The 25,481-nt window shown below is 28.8% G+C and overlaps 1 protein-coding gene across 1 annotated transcript in view; it reads left to right on the top strand.

Moving 5' to 3' along the window:
* LOC112681785 overlaps positions 1-25,481 on the top strand; it is an 84,315-nt gene that overhangs the window by 41,429 nt on the left and 17,405 nt on the right. The window contains exons 3-6 of the mRNA XM_025552101.1: positions 15,980-16,211; positions 17,778-17,891; positions 17,962-18,167; positions 19,859-19,963. Of these exons, the coding sequence (XP_025407886.1) occupies positions 15,980-16,211; positions 17,778-17,891; positions 17,962-18,167; positions 19,859-19,963 (657 nt within the window). The remainder of the gene's footprint in view (positions 1-15,979; positions 16,212-17,777; positions 17,892-17,961; positions 18,168-19,858; positions 19,964-25,481) is intronic.

Genomic DNA, 25,481 nt, shown 5'->3' on the forward strand with positions numbered 1-25,481 from the left:
TAACTGAAATATACGACTTCAATGGATTTTCAAACATTACCAAAATAAAATACTAATTCATAGCTTAAATAAAATTACTTAGTGTTATCTCTACTTATATTCAGTGTGCATAAATTCCCGATTCGTTAATTTAAAGCGCAGATACAGTTTAAGTTCCAGTATTTTTTGATCAAACCTTATATATAGTGTGTTCACGCTAAGAGGTACCACTAAATATTTCAGTTGGATGACCTTGTGTTTAAATCGAGTTTTCGTGGAATGAAATAGGGTACTAAACTACACAATTTCAGACAAGTTTAACATTTTTGACCAGGATACTACGCACATACGCAATACAGCTTACTTATTTCTAAATGGAAATACAATTTTTTTCTTAATATTTAGGTAGAGTATTTTTTTGAAAACAATTTTTTGTTATATTTAAATTACAAAATTGGCAAAGTTATCGAATATTAAAGTTTAATATTTACAAATTATCTGGATTTGACGAAATTCTAGTTATGTTCAAATTAATAATTGAAAATCGATATAATATTTCTGATATTGTTAATTAATACCGGTTTGTAGACAAATAAGACAATATAGAACGTCATTCAACTAAAACATTTAGTATTTTAAGTAATTTTTAACACGCTGTATACTACTAATTAAAGAAAAAAGATTGGGCTTAGATAATATATAAAAAAAGAACATTAGCGTTTAATTATTGAATTTTGACAAGCTAATAAAAGTCTCAAAAATACGTTACATTTTTAAATACATTTCATAATTTTGAAATATTTGAATAAAGTTTGTGCTGCTTATAGGCACTAGAAATTTAAATTTTTTTGTTTCGACAGTAAGAACATTCAAATTTCAACCTACTTTATTAAGCCATTTGGTTCTTCTACTCTTTGGTATTTCAGCCAATTTTAGAGTTATTAACTGATCCATCCAACCAGTTTCACTCAGTTTTCACTTCTACCGGACGAATAACACATTTTAATATTTTACAAATAATGTATATATTTTTATATATAACTTAAAGTTTTAGTATTTTTTTTTCCATACTGGAAACATGTATTAAACAGGGGTATACTGGTGAAAGTCGAAGATCTTGATTTTTACCCTAGCACCATAAATTAGTTATTTATGGGTAGGTAATAATTTTTGAATTTAAAATCTAATGAAAATCACCACTATATTTTATATCATGACACTTAAACTGATATTTATGTGGTTAAATATCGTATGCACATGAGTGTAAGCATACCAAGGTTGTTGTGATTTATGATAATACTATGAAATTGATCATATTGTATCGCTATACGATGTGGTATATTATTATTAGGAACTAATGAGGCGTAAAATAAATTATTGTTTTTACTGTATCTAGAGGTCCAACTGTGATGATGCTTTTTACCGCGCGGGTTCTAGTGTAAGACCGGTATTCAAGTATAAAATTCCAATTTCAATTCTAACTAATAGCGATGTCGAAAGTAACAATTTTAAGTATAATACTTAAAACTGAAACGTACCGCATAACTTACTTTTCGTAAGAGCTCAAAGAAATAATGTTTTGTCATTGTTACAATATTGTTTTTACTTATTTAATACAGTAAAGTTGTATGTAATGTTGAATTTTTTCAACATTTCATATACGTTTATTGATTAGAGGTCATGTCTGTATCATAATATAATTCACACATTTGGTGGTTAGGCATATAAAGTTAAGTGTCTGGGGGATTCAAAGCAGATGGGTTGTTTTATTGCATCAAGTTTTAATTACACTGCCATGTTCTGCATTCCACTCGTCGGTATTTACATACTACGAATGCGAAATTGTTGAATATTAAAATGGAAACAAACAGACAAAAAATAAATAAATAAAATTCCATTAATGCGTTCTTTGTAACAATAATTACTTGCGCGTAATGTACTTTCGTGAGTTTGGTAACAACCTAATTCTGTTATTATTGATTTATTTTGCTGTTTCGTATAGGATGCATGCGAATGGGATAATTTGTATACCATCTGATATTGTTTTCAGCTGTAATGGTTAAAACGTTATGAATATTTTATTCGTCAATAAAATCTTTAAATACGTTTGATGCTGGTTTTAATAGAAAAATTTTGTTGAAAATGTACAACAGTTGTTTCAATTGTATATAATACACACACGTGAACTCATTATAATTCTCCACGTATTGTATTTACCAGAAAGAAATTGCGTAAAAACAGTACATTCTACACATCGTTTGTATAATCTTACATTAAACATTGTAATGCTATTAAATTTATAATTTATAACTTACTGTAGTTTGAAATATCGAGATAATTTGAGGTAACACAAAATAAACCCACTAGATTTACAACTAAAACTTATTTTATTTATAAAAATTCGCTATTCGTGCTTAAGGAAGCCATCTTAAAAGGATTTATACATTTTTCCTAAGAGTTTTATGTACTTGTAAATGTATAACGTAGTCTTTAAATATATTTTAAATTTTATTTAAAAGTTTTTTAATTAAAATATGAATTCCATATATAATAATAGGTATCGTACGTATTTACGTAAGTTATTTATTTTTGAAGATATTCTTGAAAACCATATAATATTTTTTTGGCTATCTTTTAAGTGGTGAAAATTAAATTGTTATCATTTTCAAGCGAACGCTGCTCAGAATCTGTTTTCAAATGTGGTGGAATTCAATTTCACAGTTGAATTTAAACAAAAACACATCTCAAACGCATCCACATGCTCGAGTGGACTGCTCGAGGTATTGTCTACGTGCAAAATCATCCAGTTCAATCACTTGATTTCCTACAACAGTGTAAATGTATAATATAATGGTACCTTCAGTATCCGTTATCTTATCAAGAGATGAATACATATTATATCAATTATATTACATAATATTATCGTAATTTCGTTGTCGATTCCAATAGGATGGAAACATTATGGAATTCATATCGCAAATATTTGTATTATTCAGGTGATTTACATTTGACCGAACGATTTTCATCGAGCACCTTAAGGTCTGGAATGGCTACTGCAGTCGATTACAATATTCCCAACGTGTAGTTGTAGCAGCGACGGACTCGGGTACTTCTCTCGTACGTTATTGGATAAATATTGATAATGGATAACGCTGCTCATGCAACGTGTAATCGACCGCAACGACTGTTATTGAGACCGTACTCTGCAGTCCAAACTTGTGTAAAAAAATGCCATAAATTAATTTTTCAATGGACGACGATGCAAATCTTTGTGAGCTTGTTGCAAATCATTCGACACTCTATGATTACAGCCACGAACATATTAAGAATATCCATATGATATCTATTGATAAATAGGTTAAATTGATAAATATTCAACCATGTTTGTTGGAAGTGTAACAATCTCCTTAAGAATGACAGATAACCCTAAATCACATAAATCTCTTGTAAGTCTAAAATAATATCGATATTTTCTTTCATCGTTCATGTGGGGAAAGTTAGAAAATTAGATTTTCAAAATTGCCAGCTTTACGACGAGTTGAATATGTGTCGTGTGTTTTCTACTTCTTTTTCTGTGACATAATAAAACTTAAGATCTCTTCATCTCGTTCCCCTTCTTCGATTATTTTCACTATTAAGTCAATAATAACATCATCCGTGGTCTCTATTTAACCTTTAACTACAGAAATATTAACCTTACTGCAAGCTGTCAAAAAACAAACCATTCGTGGAGTGTGCAACCATCGCTGTAGATACTACATGCAGTTGCTGCTGCGTCCACCACACGCATCATTAATGGTTTGGATTACGCAGTTTACTGCATGCAGTCAAATAACAATTTAGTTTATCTCCAACTTTTAATCATGAATGACGTTACTGAGATTGTTGTCGTACATATTCTCGGGAAAGAAGAACGAGATGAACAGTTGATAAATCTGCTGTTCACTAAGAAAAATAAAAATAAAAAGAAAAATGTTCACATTATGTTTACAGTTAGGCGTAATGAAGGCGCAATTGCATGCAACCATTGCTACAGTTAACTGCAGACATAATACCGTACTTCTACATGACTGTAGTTGAAGACCAGAATTATGCGGTACCCCGACAAAATATTGCCGGTAAAATATCACGTGACCAAAATATCGCAACTTAAATATCGCGAAACCAATATATCGTAAAGAATTATACCGTCGTACAATATTATCGCGTCTGTATATTGCATTTAACTTTATCTCATCTAATTGTATTCATCTTTTACTTTTTTTTTTGAAAGTTTGAAAATTATCTTCAAGGTATTTCAATGAATATAATATATAATATATTAGTTTTTTTTTAATACTAATATCAATTCTATTATATAACAATATTATATGCTTAAAATATATTATTTATTTATAATTAAATGACTACTATATTTCATGCTGATATGTATACTGGCGATATTTATTCCATGCGATATAATGGTTTCGCGATATTTTAGTTGCGATATTTTACCGGCGATATTTTGTCGGTGATTCGAACTATCTAACAGTCAGTTCTAACGACTGAAATAATTTTTAGACATTTTTTTCTTTTTCTTTCCTTAAAAAAAAAAAAAGTCTTAGGTATTTTGTTGATTTTAGTAATACTAAAATGTTTTTAATTTAATTTAATTCGTTAGAACAACATTTTTTTTTTAATTTGTTCATAATCTTACTTTATTATCTTTGAATTAAATTAGTAATTGTTTTATTATACTTATTGTAAAATAAACGAATGTTAATTGAACAAATCATCTATATATATAAAAATGGAGCTAAAAATGTATAACAATTCATCAATTGAGAACAGCTTGGCCGATTTGGCTAAATTTTTTTTTTGATTGTTAGTAATTGCCAGAAGAAGGTTTTTACGAAAAACATTTTGGAAAAACTCTTTTTTTACAATTTTTTTTTTTTAAATTTTTTTATATAATTCATTTTTTGAATTCTGGAATGTTTTTTCGAGTTGAAAAAGCTACATCGAGCTTTAGCTTATAAGATTTTTCATATGATATAATTAAAATTCGTTAAAATGGGGCCCCAAGCCATCACCAAAAAAAGTGGATCAACAAAGAGAGTGAGTCACAGTGTTTGTTACTATACTCCTCCAAAACGGCTTAACCAATTTTAATAAAATTTTGTATATACATTTAGTAGATCTGTGAATAGGTTTTTTATCTATTTTTTTATACTCCTAAGTGTTATTATTTAATAAATCGTTGTTTAATTTAATTTTTGGGATACATCCGAGTTCCGTCCAAAGAACCATTTTTATACCAATATCGTCCCAGTTAAAAAAAAGGTATATACTAATTCCGTTCTTAATCATTTTTGTAATTCAGTCTTAATAATTTTTGTTATAAAATGCATTAAAAAAAATATAAGTATTCATATTATTTACATTTTCATAAGTTATTTTTAGAACATATTGGCATCATATTTTGAGCTTTTAAGAACCTAAAAACCTGATCTTTAATTATTATAAAAACTTAATTATTACAAATTTAGTTTTCTTAACAATTTTTATACATGCTTTGCATTGTTTTTGAATACACTTCCATCGTTCAATATTGTTGCTTAATTTTTAGTGAAAATAAAATTTAAATTCATTTTTAATAATTAAAATTTAAAAATTTTAAAAATTCACCCAAACGCATGACTTTTCGGCACGTAATTCGGACATACACCTCTAAGACGTGGCATGCAATTCAGACAGAACCCTCTGAAACCTGGTATGCAATTCGGACATTCCAATTTATGTTTATTTTTTTGGCATACAATTCGGATGCACTGCTGTTGCATTAAGGGATTTATAATATTTTTTTACTTATATTGTCATAATTAACGATGTATATAATAATTATATATAAAATTATAAAATTATTTTAAAGGATCAATTTTAAGAAATTATTAAAAAATAAATGTTTGATGTTTTTTCATTTTTATATTTCGTCACCGTTCACAGCATTCCATACCTCTTCCACTTATATACCATATCCTTACACACGTATATTAAATTAGTTATTTTTTTCTAGCAAAATATTCTCTAGAAATAATTTATATGACAAAACAACGTTTGTAGGGTTAACTAGTCTCGTGTAAAAAAACAACATACTAACAAAATTAATATTTCATCCCAATCAATCTGTTTGGATTTTAATTAATAAATATTTAAATAAACACCTCGAAATTACTGAAAATTTTTATTTTCTTGTTATAGAAAATTTCATATTAGTTTTTGGAGCTTTAAAAATATTTTTACGATGGCAGATAAAGCAAAATCAAATTGGCATTTTAATCAATCCAAAATAGTTTTGAAATTTGCATTCCTTATCAATGAGGTGTTTCTTAATTAAATTTTCAAACGCCACTTCATTGCACCTAACTGTAAACTAATTATGAACTTGTTTTCTTTTATTTTTTTTTTGCAAACAACTGATTTATGATTTATTTATAATATAAACTAAATTTTGATTTGACCACATGTAATTAAACAAACTGCATAAACAAAACTAGTAATGTTGCATATGACGGACGCAGCAGCAACTGCATACAGTCACTCTTACAGTCTACTGCAGAAACGAAACCATACCTTAAGGGTGTACAAAAAGTAACGATATATAACAATAAATTTAATAACTAGTCATAATAACGTAATGTGGTGTAGCCGCGCGATGGCAAAAACATTAAAATACGATATTATTATTTTGTCGAAAACGGACCAAAAATTTACAAAAATAACGTCGCACCTCGGTGCACATGTTATAATAATAATAATATGTTGACCGAGAGCGTCACCTGCACGAATTGTTTAGTATCGGAACGAAGAAAATGATACTGCGGCCGAATGTTCGGCTGTTTACGTTTTGGGTTAAGGTGAAATGTAGGGAAAATATTAAGTAGACGTCGAAAAGATTGAAGTGTTGACTCGTCGTGGAAGATCATTTTTTTTCTCGACAAATTTCCAATGAAACTGCGCACAATGTGTAAAAATCACATGTTAGACCAGTTTATATATTTGTAGATCACACGCAGTGTCATTAAAACAATTTCCAAAGCGTGCATAATTATCGGTGTTATTCGTGTGCGTTAGCCACGGTTTCTCGTCAACCGGAAAAATATGTTGGATTCTTTGGGCATGATGAATATTAAAATTTTGAAAATTCTGTTAATATTGTTCTGTTCGAAAAATAGTTGTGCCAAATAGTTCATGTTTATATGCGATCTCTAAAATTTAGACGTCATTACTTTACATAACTACTTTCATCGCTTATAACATTATAAAATTACATAGTACCATAACGAACTATCTGGGTCAAATATTTGAGGGGTAGTATCCCCTAACACCAATATTTGTTACACAACATTCCTATATTTTGTTGTGTTATAAATAATTATTTGGTAAAGTAAACTAGGTCAGGTACCAGTTGTCCAATTATTTATTGTAAAATGAAGACAGTCTATTAAATATAAAGTGAGAGACATTATCTATTTTAAAATAGTGAGTAGGTACCAAAAATACATGTTTGCCCCTTGAAAATTATTCTTTCGCCATACCACTGATATTACATACTTATCAGTAGATAATTGCAGATTCCAGATTTTTCTAGCACAAAATACTATGACACATAGACCACATTTAAAACAATAATTTTTTATGTCCACGACCATTGGATTATAACTTTTTTTTTTTTTTTTTGATTAAGTTTTTGTTTTACAACGTACGATTAAATTAATTAATTACATTTATTTGACATTTATATGAAGTCTGAAATAATTAACATAATTATTAATTGCGTTAATTTTCACTTAAGTTATGATTTCTTGAAAAATGTTGTATTTGTTAGTTACTTAGATATAAATTATAATTCATTTTATCTATTGAGATTTCGAATTAATCAAACTTAAACTAAGATTATTTAATTTGTTAAGAATATTTTTAAAAATAATAATTTTTTACAACTAAGGAGAGTAGGCATTTTGTTTTTCACAAATGTTGTGCAAAATATATGAATTTATAATTGTTATTTATGATTTAAAATATATTAAAACAGCTTATTGTTCTCAATAAAGATTTTTTTTGTTAAATAACAAAGGAAAAACTATAAAAATTATAATACAAATGGCAGTTTTTAATACATAAAATTATAATAACAGTATTAATTCAAAATACAAACGTAAGTATAATTAAAATTTTAATTGAGGGATAAGCATCTTTCACTTCAGACAAAAAATAATAATCGGAACCAAACCTCATAATGTGTTAATATGATTAAATATTAACGAAACCTTTCTATATAACTAGTGTTCGGACATAAAGGTGACACACAAATTGAATAAAAATGTGTAATTCAATCATTCCTAAAGCTTTAATGAATAACGAAGCGCTAACGCCAAAGTATGAATTATTACCCTAAAAAACCCGAGTTTAAATTTTACATATATTTTTAATTTTAAATAACCACTTTTTTACTGAAAATTTAATTTTTATTCATCCAAAAATTGCCTTTGAAATTTTTTTAATTTATTATTAGGTACTTTATAAAGTATCAAACAAAACTTTTATTATGAAACAATGTTTAAAATTATAAGTGACAAATAAAATTTTAAAGTCTCCACAAGACAGATTTCTATAGTATCAATTACAATCGTCTTTAATATTATCAATATTATGAAATGCAACTGAAATAAGAACCCTGCATCATGTGCTTGTTACTAGATGAACAGAATTTTATTTTATTGTAGTGTTACTTGTACCCTAATTTTTCACATTTTAGTTTGTTAATGGCCTTGTACCAATATGTATAAACAATATATCTCATTGTTAAACGGTCTTAGCTCCAATATACCAATCAGTTCCTTTTGTCTCTTACTAGTCAAATTATATTGTTCAGATGGAGTTTATATGTGTATTTTCCTTTAGATTTTTTTATACCTCATTTGTAATATTATTATAAAATATTAATAACTAATAAATAAACTAATAAATATAAAAATATATTATAAAATACTGAATAACCGACCGCTCTACCCAGCGTAATGATTTTTATGACGTAAGCAGGATCCTATAATATATTTACTAATTTTTTTATTTTGCAAATAGTTCATCCATAGATACTAGAGCTCTGCACGGTCCGTTTTTTTTAGACCGGACTGGACCGATACATTTTAACAAAGACCAGGACCGGACCGGACCGATAAAATAAAAAAAATCCAGACTGGAATGGACCGATAAATTTTAACAAAGACCAGGATCGGACCAGACCGGACTGATACATTTTAACAAAAACCGGGACTGGACCAGACCAGCCCGATAAAATAAAATTGAAACTCCGGGGTCCCCCCCCACCGGTTGCGCCACTGACTATTATTCATTACTACTTTTATAACACGTACCTAATAATTAAGTATGATTTAAAAGCACTAACCGTAGAATCCAAAAATAGTTTTATAAATGATGTGGGATTCGAATTTCTAGAAATAAAGACATAGTTATCTCATATTATTTCGTCGTTATCATTTTCACAGAATTGGTATATATAAATGTCTATAGATTATTAACCGATAGTGATAATTGCTTGGTTTTTTTTTCTTGCTTGTATACATTTGGAAATAATACTGAAAACACAATGCAGGTAAATTCATTATCTCGTGTCCCTGCGTTATATTTGTAGAACTGTATAATGGTGAATATTATGTCAACAAGACTATAATAATTATTATAAAAACGTGATGAGCTTTTTTTTGTATCCCAAAACGTTATAAATTAAATTAAAATAATATAATATTATGAAATTATTTTTTATTTTACTACGTCATATAAATATATAAAATTATATAAATTAAAAATCACGGGACCGGACCGAACAAGACCAAATTTGAATTAAAAACGGAACAAACCAGACCAATTTTTTTTTTTTTTTAGAGGAAGGGACCGAACCGGACCGAACCACATAAAATTACAATACGCAAAGACCGAAAAAGACTAGATCACGGTCCGGTCCGGTCCGGATCGGTCTAGACCGGACCGTGCAGAGCTCTAATAGGTAAACACACACACGCACACACACACACACACACACACACACACACACACACAAATACACGTGCGTCGGTATTCGTGTGCTAAAGTCTAGAGGACGCGAACAAGTACTGGAGTTGATGTTAGAACGTAATGAGAATGGAAGCTCAATGTTTATTTTAGTTCACGAGCATATGAGTAAACACAGTCGAGATAACCTAGATCGAAATGAAAACCGACGGTGGCACATCCATGTACACGTCTGTCGTGGTAAATATGAGAAGAAGAAAATAATAACAACAAAATTAATGGAATGAAGTTGGCGGGAGGTCGTTTAGACCCACACGATTTCCTACATTTCCGCCAGCAGACATTCCAGCTGGGTTTTCATCATACGCTTTATATAATACATATGATTTTATATATTTTATTTATACGCAGTTAAGCCTGTGCTATCCGATTGAAGTTTAACACCGCCATTAAACTGCGCGATATACTTATCATTATACTAATAAGCATTTATCCTCTGTAACTTAATAGTTTCCAGCACTATAATAGGTGATAACCAAGCGAGTAATTACATTTTAGTAACTGAGAAAGTAATATTAATAATTACTTCGAAAACTACAAGTACAAAATAAGTAACCAGCGTATTTTCTAGTCACTGTTAAAAAAAACTTGTTTGGTTGATGGTGTGATTTTTGTGAATCAAAACCAGTTGCAAATATTTAGATATCAATAACATTCCGAGCAAGAACTTTTTATGTTTCGTATTTTATTTCCCTTTATATTACTTTTAACATCTAATGGTTTTTAATGAATTGTTCGTACATTGAATAATATTTAAATAACAATTGTCGTAGTATAATTTTTTCAATGGAACAATTACATCAACCTGTTAAGCTGATGAACATGAATGTGTAAAGAAAAGTAGCGTACATATTTTAAACATTTACGGGCTTCAATCATAGTTTTGCCGCTGGTCGAATTGATGTTCGCGACCGCGTAGTCGCACGCGAAATCGTATCGAACGTGTGAACGTCCGGCGTGGACGGCGTACAATGTTAACGGGTACCTCAGCAGTTAGACGCGATGGAAAAAAATTATTATTCTTAAACCATTGTGTTGTACCCCGGTGAGCGATGCCGAGACGAATAAAATAAAATAAAAGCACCGTGCGGTTGACGGGCGAGGAAACGACCAGACGTACCAGACGTGTACCTAAACGCGAAAACTCGAGAATCATTGTCCGAAAAAGCGTGAAGCGCGCAGTTATACGTTGTCGGGGCGACACGCGTGTTAGTACACGATTTTTATTCCAACGGAAAACGATTTCTTGATTTTAAATTGTTTTTTTTTTTTCGTCGCCTCCCGTCCATTATTACCGTGCACCGTTCGCGGTTTTACGCGCGTAACACACGTGAGCGATCCGCGGGATCTTCCGATGGTCGCACACACGCGAACCGTTGCGAACCTCCGCACCGCCACGTGCGCGCACGTCCAGGTACAACGTGACGCGCGTCTGTGACGGCTGTGCGTATCGTTACTTTCAGTCACTCAATACGCATAAAATAATAAACGTGTTTACGTTACCAGTACGCGAGTTATGTGCGCTTACATTACAAGTTTTTATCATTCCGATGATAAGCGGACGGAAATCGATTCGTCCGCCTGTGACGTCCAACCAGAAATTTATCACCCGAATCGCGTTCGACCTCAAAAAAAAACGTAGATAATAATACCCGTAGTGTTGTGGGTACTTATGTCTTAATTCATAAAGTCTTATTTAAGGTCTGCGCGCAACGGATCACGCACTAGCACATTTCGTTTTAAAACTGTTGCGATCATCTCGCGTTTACGATTTCGAGCTCAGGAACGCTGAAACGATTACTGTGGTGTGTCCGTGCCACGTATCACGTAAACACGTAACAGATATGTAATCACTGCAGGACGGATTTACGTACGTGAAAATATAATTCAACATACGCTACTAGAAATATTTTTACACACCACGAAATATGCGCTTATTCTTGAATAGTATACATTTCAAATTGAATGTACCCAGATTTTAAATATTTAATTTTATTAAATATTTAAATTGAAAAAAAATAAAAATAGAAAATGAACTAAAACTTCAGTATTTATATCTCTCGTTGTTGTTAAATCGTATTCACCAAGAATATTCCTAAATTTGCCCATTTATAATATCAGTTCTAGTAAGTCTATGACAAAAATAATCCAGATTTAAAAGAATAAAAATATCTATTTTATTCGACGCCAAAATCATATTTATAAATATTTACCTTATTACGACGGGTGATTAGAAATAAAATGTGCGCTATTAAATTACAGGTATACATTGAATATGCAAAAATAAAAAATCTAAAAAGTAAAAATTATGCAAAATATTTAAAATAAAGTCTGTTATTTTAATGAGAATGTTTTTAACTGCAAAATTTCCTATCAAATTTCAAATATCTTATTATTTTAATAAACGCATGGTATTTATTTCATAAAAATTCGTTCCACTTAGTAATGAAAGTGAAACGTTTTTCATTATAATACCTATTTAAAAGCGGTTGTCTTACAGAAATTCAAAAATAGTTATAAAATATCCTATCTGTATTGCTGGACGTCTAAACTTCTTATTTTTTAAGTAATAAAAAATTATTATTATTTATTTTTATTTTTATTTCTTTCGTATTTTGACAGAAACAAAAAATGATTAAAGGGATTTAATAATATTTCTAGATGGAAAAAAGCCACAAAAGACTTTTGTGGTCAGTGATATTATTATAAACTTATTATTATTTGTATTTTAATTTTAATCGAAACATTAGTTGACATGTGACACTAATTAGTTAATCGGCTAAACAAATTATCATGAACTATTTTATACAAGCACGTTGTCACCGTAATTAGTTTAAAGTCTCGATTATGTGTTTGCCATCATACAATCAAATAAAATTGAATTAAGCATATTCTTTTAAAAGTAAATAAAAATATTAAACTTATTTTTTGAAATTATTTTCGATATTTTTAATTGAATTTACCCTCTTTAGTTATTATGGATTGACAAACATAACTAATAAATTAAATTACAAGTTTACGATTTCAAATTAATATTGTACAGCATTATTATAAAGTTTAATTTTCTTCGTCTTTTTTAACAGTTTATCGGGGATTATAGGTTCAACGCTGCTACCATTTATTCGTTCCATCGGTCTTTGTTATTCGCGTCCTCTAATTGCACATTTTCCTGGATAGTTTTTATAATTTTTTCATTACCACTTTTTCCTTCCACCATAGTCGGTGCCTTTCTCAATCCTTCTAACTATAATTCTTCCTTCTATGACACGTTTTATAGTTTTTCCTTCTGCTCTCCATACGTGTCTAGCACATTGTATCTTCTTGCTTTAACAATTTAATAGTATATTTAGTCTTCCATACATATTTTATCAGTCCTTATTGTGTCTGATTTGGTACGTTTCTGCTTTTTTATTATAAACTGAGACAAATATTATTTGGAGTATTTTTTTTCTGCTGTGCTTAATTTGGAGTAATTGTCTTTTATAGTAGCCCACCTCTTACACCTATATATCAACACTGATCTCTAGCAAATTGTGTATAAATTTATCTTCGATTCTCACGACAATGATTTCGACTTAAATAGTTTTAATAAGCCATAATAACATCGGTCCAAATTAGTTACTTTTTCTTTTAATTCTTCGTGTACGTTTTTTTTTGTTGTTGTTTATATTTACCCTAAATATATGTACGATGCTATTTTTTCAAATAAATACGACTCTATTTGTAAACTAGAGTCATCATTATCGTTCTGTGATATGCACTTATACTTTGTTTTTCCTTGATTTATTTCTACACTCAAAACCTTATATGGTCCCAAAAGTTTTTTGTGGTCTATTCTACTTTGTTTTTGAAATTTTTTGTTCCACGCGCTATTCATTTTTTTTTTTTTTTTTTTTGTAAGTAAATTAAGTTGTCATAGAACTTCTATTATAATTATAGTTTATTTTTGTATAGAGTATATTGAATTACTTAATATTTTTTGATGACATTAAAGTTAAAAGACTTTTAGGCTTTTTGCATTCAATTAATAATAAATTAATTAACAATATTGATTAAATATATTTTATTACTTTGATTAAAAAAAAAGTTCTTTAAAAGTTTCATGAATAATTAATTTTTTTAATGATGAATTATAATTTATCAGGGGAATAATTGTGATATTAATTATTAATTTTCATGTTAATATAATACTTTTAATAATACTATTATTGCTTCCTTTTATGTTAAAAATGTATGTTAAAATTATAACGTATAATAATTAGCCATAGGGTTAACTTGTTCAATAAAATAATTATTAATGATGAACATGGAAACAAGCAAGAAAAATTTAAATGTTGTATACTTTTAACTATATGTTGCAATTATTGATAATGATGAAATACAATTTAGGTAAATTGTTACTTAGTTTTTTTTCTGAACGTCAATATTTTCTTGAAGAAAAAAATTAAATAAAACGAACTGAAAACACATTAAATATTTGATTATCATATAGATTTTACTGACAGTGTGACAAAAAAATATGATTTATTCTTATTATTTTTACCAATATTACAATCGTAGTAATGTTTATTTTATATTATGATTATATATGGTTTTATACTACTTTTATTAGACTTGTAATTAATACAGATTAAACTTCCTGCTGTAGTCAACCTGTTATGGTTATCACGATTGTAAATCAGAAATTACTTCGTTTAATATCGAGCAGGTTTTGTTGTTTAAATAAAAAAGCTATTTTAACTGTTGTTAAACTTTAATCAGTAGCAGCGCACCTCGCAGACGATTTTATAAACCATTTAGGCGTAAAGACGTTTAGATAAACGTGTTGGATGAGTATAATATCCAACTTGAATTCAACAAATACAGTCTTGATGTTTTATAGTATTTAACATTTGCCAGAGGTAAACCTACATGACGATGGATAATTAAAATAATTAATCGTCAGCGTCTAAAGAATAAAGGATAAACTACAATGCCTCAGTGCAGCGGATGGTGGTAAACTCTCTAGAATTTTAAAACTAGTAAACTCGCCCTATGGTAAACTCTCCTAGGACAATATTATGTTTACCTGAAGGAAATGTATAAACTGTCCTAGGCCAACATTATATTTATCTGAAGGAAATATGTAAGCTCTCTTGAGTCAATTTTATGGTTTCCTGTAGGAAATATGTCAATTTTCCTGAGCTATTTTAAACGTTACACTATGAATTGGTTTCACCGAAGAAATTAAAATGCTTATTTGATTTATTTTACGATTTTTTATTATTAGCCCATGACGACATTTTTAAAATGAAATTTAAATATATAAAGATTATTATTCTATTATTATTATTCATTTAGATTAACTTTTAAATAAAAAAAAAAAACAAATTTTTCAGTATAAACAGTTTTACATAAAATACAATTTACATAGTTATTAATTTAATTGGTTAAATGTATATATTGAATATATACTAAGAAATAATACACCTAGATATTATAATAAATCTAATCTAAATAGTAAAAGTAATTAAAAAAATGCATATATATGTAAACAAATAAATATTTTTCATAATCAATTATTAGTTTAAATAGTTAAAGCACTTTTTAATATAAGTAAAAAAATAGAAACTAATAAATAAATCCCACATGACATCTAGAATGCTATCATTCAACGTGTCTGTAAAAATTGATTTGAGCCCTTTATCTTAAAAACCGTCCAATTATACCCGAGAGAGTTTATATGTTCCCGTCGTGTAGTACTGGAGTAGACCCGGGAGAGTTTACAGTTCATTAAAATCGGGAGAGTGTACAATCGTCCGGCGCAGCTATGACGCAATATTGTTGTATTGTGCAAACATTTCTCTTATTTTCTCTGTTTCCTATTCAGGTTATGGCCATATTGCTCCGAAAACGCTCAACGGGAAAATAATTACGATAATTTATGCGATTGTCGGCATACCGTTGATGCTTCTGTGCTTGTCAAATATCGGTGACATTATGGCACATTCGTTCAGGTTCCTATACTGGAAAGTGTGTTGTTACACGTGCACCAGGCGACAGAGACGCGTCCAGTCCCTGAGAAGGTCTCGCAGTCAAAGGTCCACCACCAGATCTCACGGGTAAGATTTGATGAACCGGCTCTTGGATTTACGTAACATGTTAACCTATTCGGGGCAAGTATGCCACCGTTTCATTTTCCAATGACCCACATCGGTGTACATCCATCGGTAAAGTGTTAAGTCGTACGACTCTTGACGTAATGGTCCGTGCGGTATCATTCGATTAAACGAGTATATCATGTGTTGTTGAATTGCTCGCAAATCGAGAGAATTAAAGTTATTCTGCTGCACAATAATACATTGTTTTAACATCCGATTCAAAATACTCGATGGTTCATGTATACGCATAGACGCATTATTTATTAACGCTTTATAAGATAAAAATAATAATAATAGTGTTAATTCTGTGCGTAGACTAAAGGTCGATTCACACTATACGGAACGTCAACGTCACGTCACAGACCGGCAACGGCACGTCAAAATATGTTACTATGTATTTATATCGCAATGTTCACATACACCGTCATCAATACGTAACGTCACCGTCACGAAGCAGCAACGTTTATCGAAAACTATATTTTGACGTGACGCAACCGGTCCGTTCTTGTCCGTTCGGATAGTATGAATGTGACAACTGAACGTTTCCGTCAAATTTAAATAATTATATTTTAGTTATTTTTTCATTATTTTATCATGGATGATGAAAATTTAATAGAAAAAATTCGTTTACATGATGAACTTTACAATATGGCACATAAAAAGTACAGTGATAATCATCATAAAGATGTAATATGGACGAAAATAGGAAAATAATTGAATCTCAGGGAATAAATTTATGCTTCTAAAATAAGTTCTAAATTTTTGTACCAAATTTCCAAAAGCATTTTCCGATACACGATGAGCTCGAGACAATCTATAATTGAATACTTGTTTTTCGATGTCTCCGTTTATCGTTGAGCCTGGATATGGTCTAAACAACCTCAGTAAACTACAATGATTCCTACAATTTGACGCTTACGTTTGACGTTTTGATGTGAATGTATAATACATTTAACGTGACGTTGCCGGTCTGTGACGTGACGTTGACGTTCCGTATAGTGTGAATCGACCTTTACTGTGCATTTACGGAGGATGTAATCCTAATTTAATAAAAAATATATATTACATTTAATTAATTAATGTTGTCATACAGTAACGTTAACATCCTTTTATAGTGAAGGTTAACTTCATACATGTATTGTTATTTACGTATTTTTCCAGTGTGATATAAATAATAAAAATTTAAAGAAAAAGAGGCCATGAGGGATGACTGCCCCGCCTCCCCTGAGAACGTCTCTGGTTATATATTATGAATAATTTACTATTTTCATGGCATATGATTATAATATATGCTAATGCGGTTGGTGAAAATGCCGTAACCCATATCGATTATGCAATTCGACAAGTTTCCAAATGAATCGTTAATTTTAAATACATTTTTAATTTCTAAAATTAGTTTTAAAACTTACCATCGATAATTAGTGCTTGTTCTCACGGATCTAACTCGGATCCGACACTGAAATGTTGCGACTAATATACTCGTAGTCAGATGTATTAGATAATATAATGTGAATATATTTTTGCTAGATCCAGGACCACGTCGCTAAAAAGAACAGGGCGTATTTCTCAGCGATCGGCAGACAGTGCACTTGGGATGTCCGATTGTTACACTAGATCGTCTTATTCGGACACCGAATGCAGGTAACATATTTTTCTAGAGTATTTTATCCGTATGGTTTTCAATACGTTTTCAATCTTCTACAATATATAGATATTACGATAAAATGGAAAGAGAATACGCCATGTTTGGGGGCACAATGCCCGGAAGAGCTCCCAACCGATACTCACAACAGTCCAGGTATTCCGATACCGTACCGTTGCGTAGACACTCTCCGGCCATCAAGCCCAGATCGACCAGCCAAAACAGTGGTCCTCGGAGCAATGCTAACTACTACCATGGACGATACCGAGTACCAGGTAGGTACATGCCAGTTTGAATGCGAATTCATCTGAATAATTTCATTATTATCAAACTCGGACGAGGCCCGATGTTCAAAGTGTATTATGTGATATTCCTTAAAGTATATTTATTGAATGATAATATGTGCGACGTCAGAAGAAGTAATTCGGAACTGTAGGTAATGTTCGCTTAAAAGAGGCAATACTCGTATACGTTGGTGCAGCGGATGGACGGATGAAGTGATTGAGCATCGGTTCCAATAACGTATGGTAAAATTGTTTTGGATCGATGAATCCAAACCTTGTCGGGATCATACAATCCGAGCTGTGCGTTATACACCTGACAAGTATATGTGTATACGCGGTGGATATAAATATATATATATGTTTTTTTACATTTTTTTCTTCAATGAAAATAGTAAACACGCACTTAAACATTAATTTAATTCATACGGATAAGACTGCGTGCAAAATTGTATTATGATTTATTTGAATGAATGGTTTTTATTGCTATATTTTTTTCCTCTCCGAACGGTAAATAATGAAAAACTATAATTAAATATTTGATAATATACGATTGGTTTGATTAAATATTTTAATAGAGCAGTTGATACTTACTAACTATAAACACTTATTGATTTCTACGGTATTATTACTATGTAGGTAATTTTACGTTCAAATTAAAACTATTGATATTGTTGAATGGAAAAAAAAAAATTTGAAAAAATCAATAGTCTAATGCATTGGAAGCTATAATTTATCCCTTCACAGAAGTTTAATATTAAAATTTATCGCCAGTTAATAATAACAATCGAACAAATAGCTGGGAATGTTGTCAACTAAAATATAATTACTTCGATTCGATTTTATATGTTCAAAATTAACTTACATAGCCACTATAAATCAATAAAAATAATATTTTCGGTAGGGTCTTAAATTTGTGTGTTTTGATTCGGAGTCGTAAAACGTTTTAGTTTAAAAACAAACATAAATTCAACGAGTTTATCTATATTAAATTATAAGTCATGTGTGGGTACGAAAACTTTATACCTAGTCATAGATTTTCATTTTACCGGTGCGAATCCAATACAAACCCGAAGTATATTTTTCGTAAAAATAATTTTCAAAATAAGAATTGAAAGAAAATATGTATACTTACTCTTCAGAAAATATTACAATAATTACAACAAACGTATGTTTTGCGTATTATAAACTCTTAATTATACATATTTACTGTTAAAACACATTATAAATACAGGTTTATGTAAATTTGCAGAAGTTAATAAAACTAGTCAAGTATATCGGTAACGTAACGTTTAAACATATTGTTTTGAAAATGTACCAAACTGTTTTGTTCTTAAGCACGACAATTTTTAATGATTGTTCTTGATATTTCCTATTGTATTATAAGTATAGTAGTGTAGATTTAACTGATATATGCATCCTGTAAAATATTGCATTTTAATCAAATTTAATGAGATATATAAAATAGAGCAAAAGGCTTGTGCGTGCGGTGCACTAACAATTCTTTTAAGATTTAAATTAAATTTGTAATTCATGGCAACGTTTTGTGTAAATTGTTTAAAATCAAATTTTACCTGCAATCTAAAGTGTTAATTTTGAAGGCTTTTGAAAATGAAAATAAACATAGTGTCTATTTAACTATTGAATGGTATTTTATAAAATTTTTCTTTTCGCATTTCCATCAGATCCAAATTATTCAGATGGCGATCAACTAGACGGACCCGAAATGCAGCAGGTTTCATCGATTTTGTTTAACAAATACGCGTTGGACAGAGACGAGTCTAGGAGAAGTAAGTTGTTAAATGTTTTTCTTTATTTTTAACAAGTTAACACAGTTATATTATTAATGAAACATTAGAGTAATTTTTAATTTAACATTTTCACATTTATGGTAATATGTAGTCTAATAATTCAGATCAGCAGATTTATATAAATGCTTCAATTGGCAAATATTTAAATCGATGATTGATAAGCGGTAAGAATATAGCGGATACGGAAACCAAACGAAAACTATAACGAGTTATTGAGTTCCATCTTGCATAAATAAATAAATATTTTTTAAAAATGTCAACTTTTCTGAACTGAAAAATAAAAATGTCGTTTACAATAATTATTAATAAACCATTTTTGGTTTGTCGATATTTGAACCAAATAAACTAATTTTACCCATAACAAAATACGCTCATATTTATAGATATAAAATAAATCAAACACCACAAAAACAATACATTTTATATTTGAATGTTAACTATGAATATTTTAAAAATAAAAATGTTTACATTAAAAATATTATACATAATGATCGTTTTGGTTTCGTATTCATCCCCGAGTATTTTTTCATCCGGTTGACATATTTTTTCCGTATCGCATTGTACATAGTTATAGTAATAATACGAGTTCAGTTTTATACGAAAATTAAATAAACAGTCGGAACGACGTTTGTCTGGGTGGTTTGCCCGATTATATACCACAGGAATATTTCCAAATAAACATGCACAAATTAAATTTTATTATACTACGTACTAAGCTAGCATAAAATAACGTAAACAGTTTTCAGATCAAGATAAAAGAAAAAAAAACCTTGTAAATTTAAAATTATAGCTTCCTTAATAATTTAAAACCATCACAATTCTAGACGTTTAAAATTACATGTTTTAGTCGAATACGTGTACACCAATGCGATAATTGTTGTGGGGATATGTTTGTAAACGTCAAATCATTAAGATTAGTAGTTGTGTGTCGTAGCGAATTATTTCCCATCAAAATATAGATCTTGTAAATAGTAGAACCCACTCGCCACAGTTTTACAGATATACAACAGAACTTGTACATATCATATGAAATATTATAATTAAAAGTCGTATTGAAATAGTAAATCTACCTTAAGATAAGATAATATTATAACATGGTACTACGTTTCAGCCACGGTATTCAGTACGGTTACGGTTCATAGTATAGTTTAATCATTCCTTCCTAGGCCAATGATTTGAATTCAAATTTATTGAAAACTTACAAGTTCATATGATATACTACAGTATTACAATATAGGGTTTGATTTCACATAATTGTCCAAGTTTCTATGATCAATACTAGCATGTAGTGAGTCTAAAGTTCAACGGATTTCTCCAGAACAGTTTAACCTGTATTAGATAAGTTGTTTTTAAAACATACATTTGTCTTTATAAATATTTAGTGCTTGGTTTCGCAGAATTCATTATTGCTTTTATTTATTTATATGTTTCGAATTCAAAATATATACTTTTGACCAAGTGTACTGCCAAAAATGTCAATTCGAAGTAAAAATATTTCAAACATGTAAATTTGGTTTCCGTTATTTGGTTTATTTATACTGTTTATTAAAAAGTCAAACAGAAGTTTTTATGAACTTTATTTTTTTCATAACCTAGTCCTCGCAATGGAGTCCAATGCAAACTCGTCGCATATAAAGACTAGTAAGAATGTATACTCTTTTGCAAACCTTTGACTTCATACATAAATCATTTTTGACACCAATTCTCATATTAGGTTTACTACGCATAACTTATTGTAGTGAAATAATGTGATTATTTTGTCTCCTGTAAACAATTACACGAAATAATATGAATTCGTATTTTATGTAAACTTTTTTATAAAAAAAAAAAAAACGATTTATTTGATTTTCCCATGCAAATTCCAATTAAAAATTTGAGTTGAAGCATATATTACTATAGCATGCTTTTTAAATTTTTTTAATGAGTATTTTGTATGCATTGTAAAAAACAAGTTATTACCTAAAAGGTGTAATTTTGTAGTTCAATGATTGAAAGTGAGTGTTTCATGTGTACAATGTAACATAATGTTTGTTTTTCAAACTTAAGCAAATACTCGTATAATAGAAAAGGTTATTGAAAATATGCGTGTGAAGTAATTCAGTTTGTGATATATGAGTATGTATAGCGACCATAAAGATTTAAATAATAATATTTATGTTTTACTCGATGTAGTTAACTCGATGAAATGTTTTCAGTACAATTTGATGGCACGAAAAATTATCGTTTTTATATAACTGGTTAAGTTTAATTTTGCAAGAATATGTCATTTAATTTATATAAAAATATTCAAAGACTTATAAATATGCACCGAAATTAATTTACAGTTAAAATCGTTATTGACCGTTATTATTATTATTCACTTTGAATATTAGCATTGGTTATTACTGTTATTACATGTACAATTTATTTATTTTCTTTTTGAAATTAGTTTTATAATAAAATAATCTGGCATTGAGATAATATTATATTTAAATATATGTATAAGAAAACTGGATTTCTAATTCAAAAACAGTTAGGGTATTAATGTGAGTTTTATTCGTCAAAATTCTACTGTTTCCAATAATTGCGATAGAAACGTATACATTTAATATTATAATTGATGGTACCATATGAATGTATACGCAATTGAGTTTCTTGTCGTTATTATAATAGACATTATACTAGCTGAATTACCCGTTCTCGCTCGAATAAATAACATCATATATTTTATTGGTTAACCAGTGTTGAAAACATTTTTACACTCCAGCTTGGGCCAAAAACAGTTTCAACTTTTATAAATGTGATTTTTGAAAAATCAAATTGTATTTATACATACGAGTATGTCATCAGTATATTACCTAAAAAATGTCCATGAATTGATTTGGTACATTTGGCTGTACGTTGATCAGTGAGTGAATGAGTGGTATTTAAATTATATACACATATATTTATAGATTAGATACGTGATTGTTAAATATAGATTTTAAACTTTACTACTTGACGTATATGAGTAATTAGATTAAAAGGTTATTAATGAAACTAATAGTTTATGTTACGTAATCCAGACGCATATCGGCAGTTTTAATTTAAAAGCCTGGTACCTGAAATGAAAGTACATTAACACGGAGCGAATATAACAAGTGAGAGAGCGGGGAGGTAATTGAAATTAATGTAGATACACTTTTATTTTATTTTTATGTTTACCCAACGTTTCTCGCAAAAAGTAAATGAAAATGAAAGTATATGTAATATATCATTATGAAAATATAGTGTTTCTTGAACAAAAAAAAAAAACTTCTCGAATATTCTTTTCATTCGTGGACTAGTTTTATGTTGGTATAAAATACGTAACAATTCACTAGAAAAATTAACTGCACTATACAATTTTTAATTTAAATATGTTATGCTAAAAATTAGTTTATTAGTTAGAAAATTACATTGTCATTTTACTTCAATGATTGTATACAATGTGAAAACATAGGATATTGCGCTGTAAACGTTATAATCAAAATTACTGAAAGATCAAAGAGCTGCTGAGTAACTTAATACAAAATAAAAACTAATATTTTTTGGAGCGTAGAGAAAAATAAAATTGCCATTTTTTCATTTTAAATTTAACGATTCAAAGAATATTTTACTAAATTTTTGTTTTCCGAGTTTGAAATCTGCAGTTATAAACTCAAAACACTACTTTGGTAATAACAGTTTGTGTTCAGTGATTTGGTTTTTATTTTCATATACAAATAAATACGTGCTATATTATACTTAATTATTTGTTTGATTGGATCACTATTTCCTTGAAATATTTTATCAATAATAAATCAAATTTATTATTATTATTATTCAAATTCACTCAAATTATAATACAGTGTACTTTCGATTTACTGTGGAGCTGGGTAGCATGGCATACAAATAACGAATAGCGAATACCACGGATAATTCGCTAATTACAAATCGAAATGAAAATTCAATAACTATATTACTATAAAAAATTAGTATTATAATTTTGTATAGTATTTAAGAAAAATGAAATCAAAATAACTATTATTTTTATTTAAAAATTCACATAATATGCATATAATATAATATAATATATGGCATATATATTTATACTATTTATTTTTCGACAAAAATAACAGTAACAAGTTATTATTTTTTGTTTGAACACTTATTTTTTAATTGCAATTGAAATGTTTTAAAAAACTTAACTAACCGTAATGATGTATACATGAATTATATACAAAGAAACATTCATTTTTTTTGCATTTACATATGTACAGTAAGTTCGTTCTGCAGACGACCGCGGATAATAGAGTGTATACTGTTCATGTATGTACGATGCCAGATTAAGGGCCGATGCCGCCCTGTAGCAAATAATGTTTGCCTCCCTCCCTCTCAAAGAAATAAGGTTCAAGTGAAATCAAAAAAACTTACACTAAAAAGTATAACTATACGTAAATATAACTAAAATATACTATACAAAAAAAAAAATTATACTGTTTGTAAAATGTTGGTTTTAAGAAATTCAAAGGGATAAATTTTATATTTTTTTATATTATTTATACTTTATTTATATAATTAATTATATTTTATGTATTTTAAAAATGACAATATTCCTTGTGCTTTTATATTTTTCGTCAACTTATGTTTGTGAAAGCCATAACGAATTAAATAAAATTGAAGGAAATACATTTTTTGACCAATGAAACGATTGCTGCTTGTGTTTCACTAGGAATGACAAAAATTTAATAAAAATAAAGTAATATATCTGTAATTTTATTTTTATTCTTAGAAAATATCATTTTCTTTGGGCACGTGAACAATTTTCAAATACTTAATTTGTAAAATTTGTCAAAATCAAAAAAGGTTCGCCACCCTTGGTATATAGAATATATGATTAATGTCAGAGAATAGTTTTGCAAAGAATTTTTTCAAACCAATGGAAAATAGTGACAGAATACAATTACAAAATTAATAAATTGGTTTAAAATATACAGACAGTAATTACAGTAATTTTTTTTTAAAAAAAAAAACAACAAATATTATATATTTTTCTTTAAATAAATTTTTTTTATGGATTTAATAGTTATAAGTAGGGCTCGAATTTTAAAGCATAATAAATAACAAAAAGAGCAAAAAATTGTCTTAAAAAAGCAAAAATGAAGCAAATTTATCTTTAAAAAAGCGAAAAAAAAGCATGACCAAAAATTAATATGAATTAGTTATAGAAATGAATAAAAAAATTAATTAAATTAAATTAATAATGAACTGCCATGTGTTTTATAAGATTTTCAGTAGTGAAACTGTCTCTATTATGTGATAGAATGTTTTTATACAAAGAAAACGAATGCTTTACATCCACTGAAATTATCGATACATATTTCATGCAAGAGGTTTCATTTAAATCTAACCTATGATAATTAATTTCGTTTGATTAAATGCCAACAGTATATTATTAATGTCTATTAATTATTTCCAGCCTTTGTTTTTCACAAGAACACGATTTAGTTTATCCAAA

The sequence above is a fragment of the Sipha flava genome, unplaced genomic scaffold, assembly GCF_003268045.1.
Source record: "Sipha flava isolate LNK unplaced genomic scaffold, YSA_version1 197_pilon_pilon, whole genome shotgun sequence".
Taxonomy (NCBI): Eukaryota; Metazoa; Arthropoda; class Insecta; order Hemiptera; family Aphididae; genus Sipha; species Sipha flava.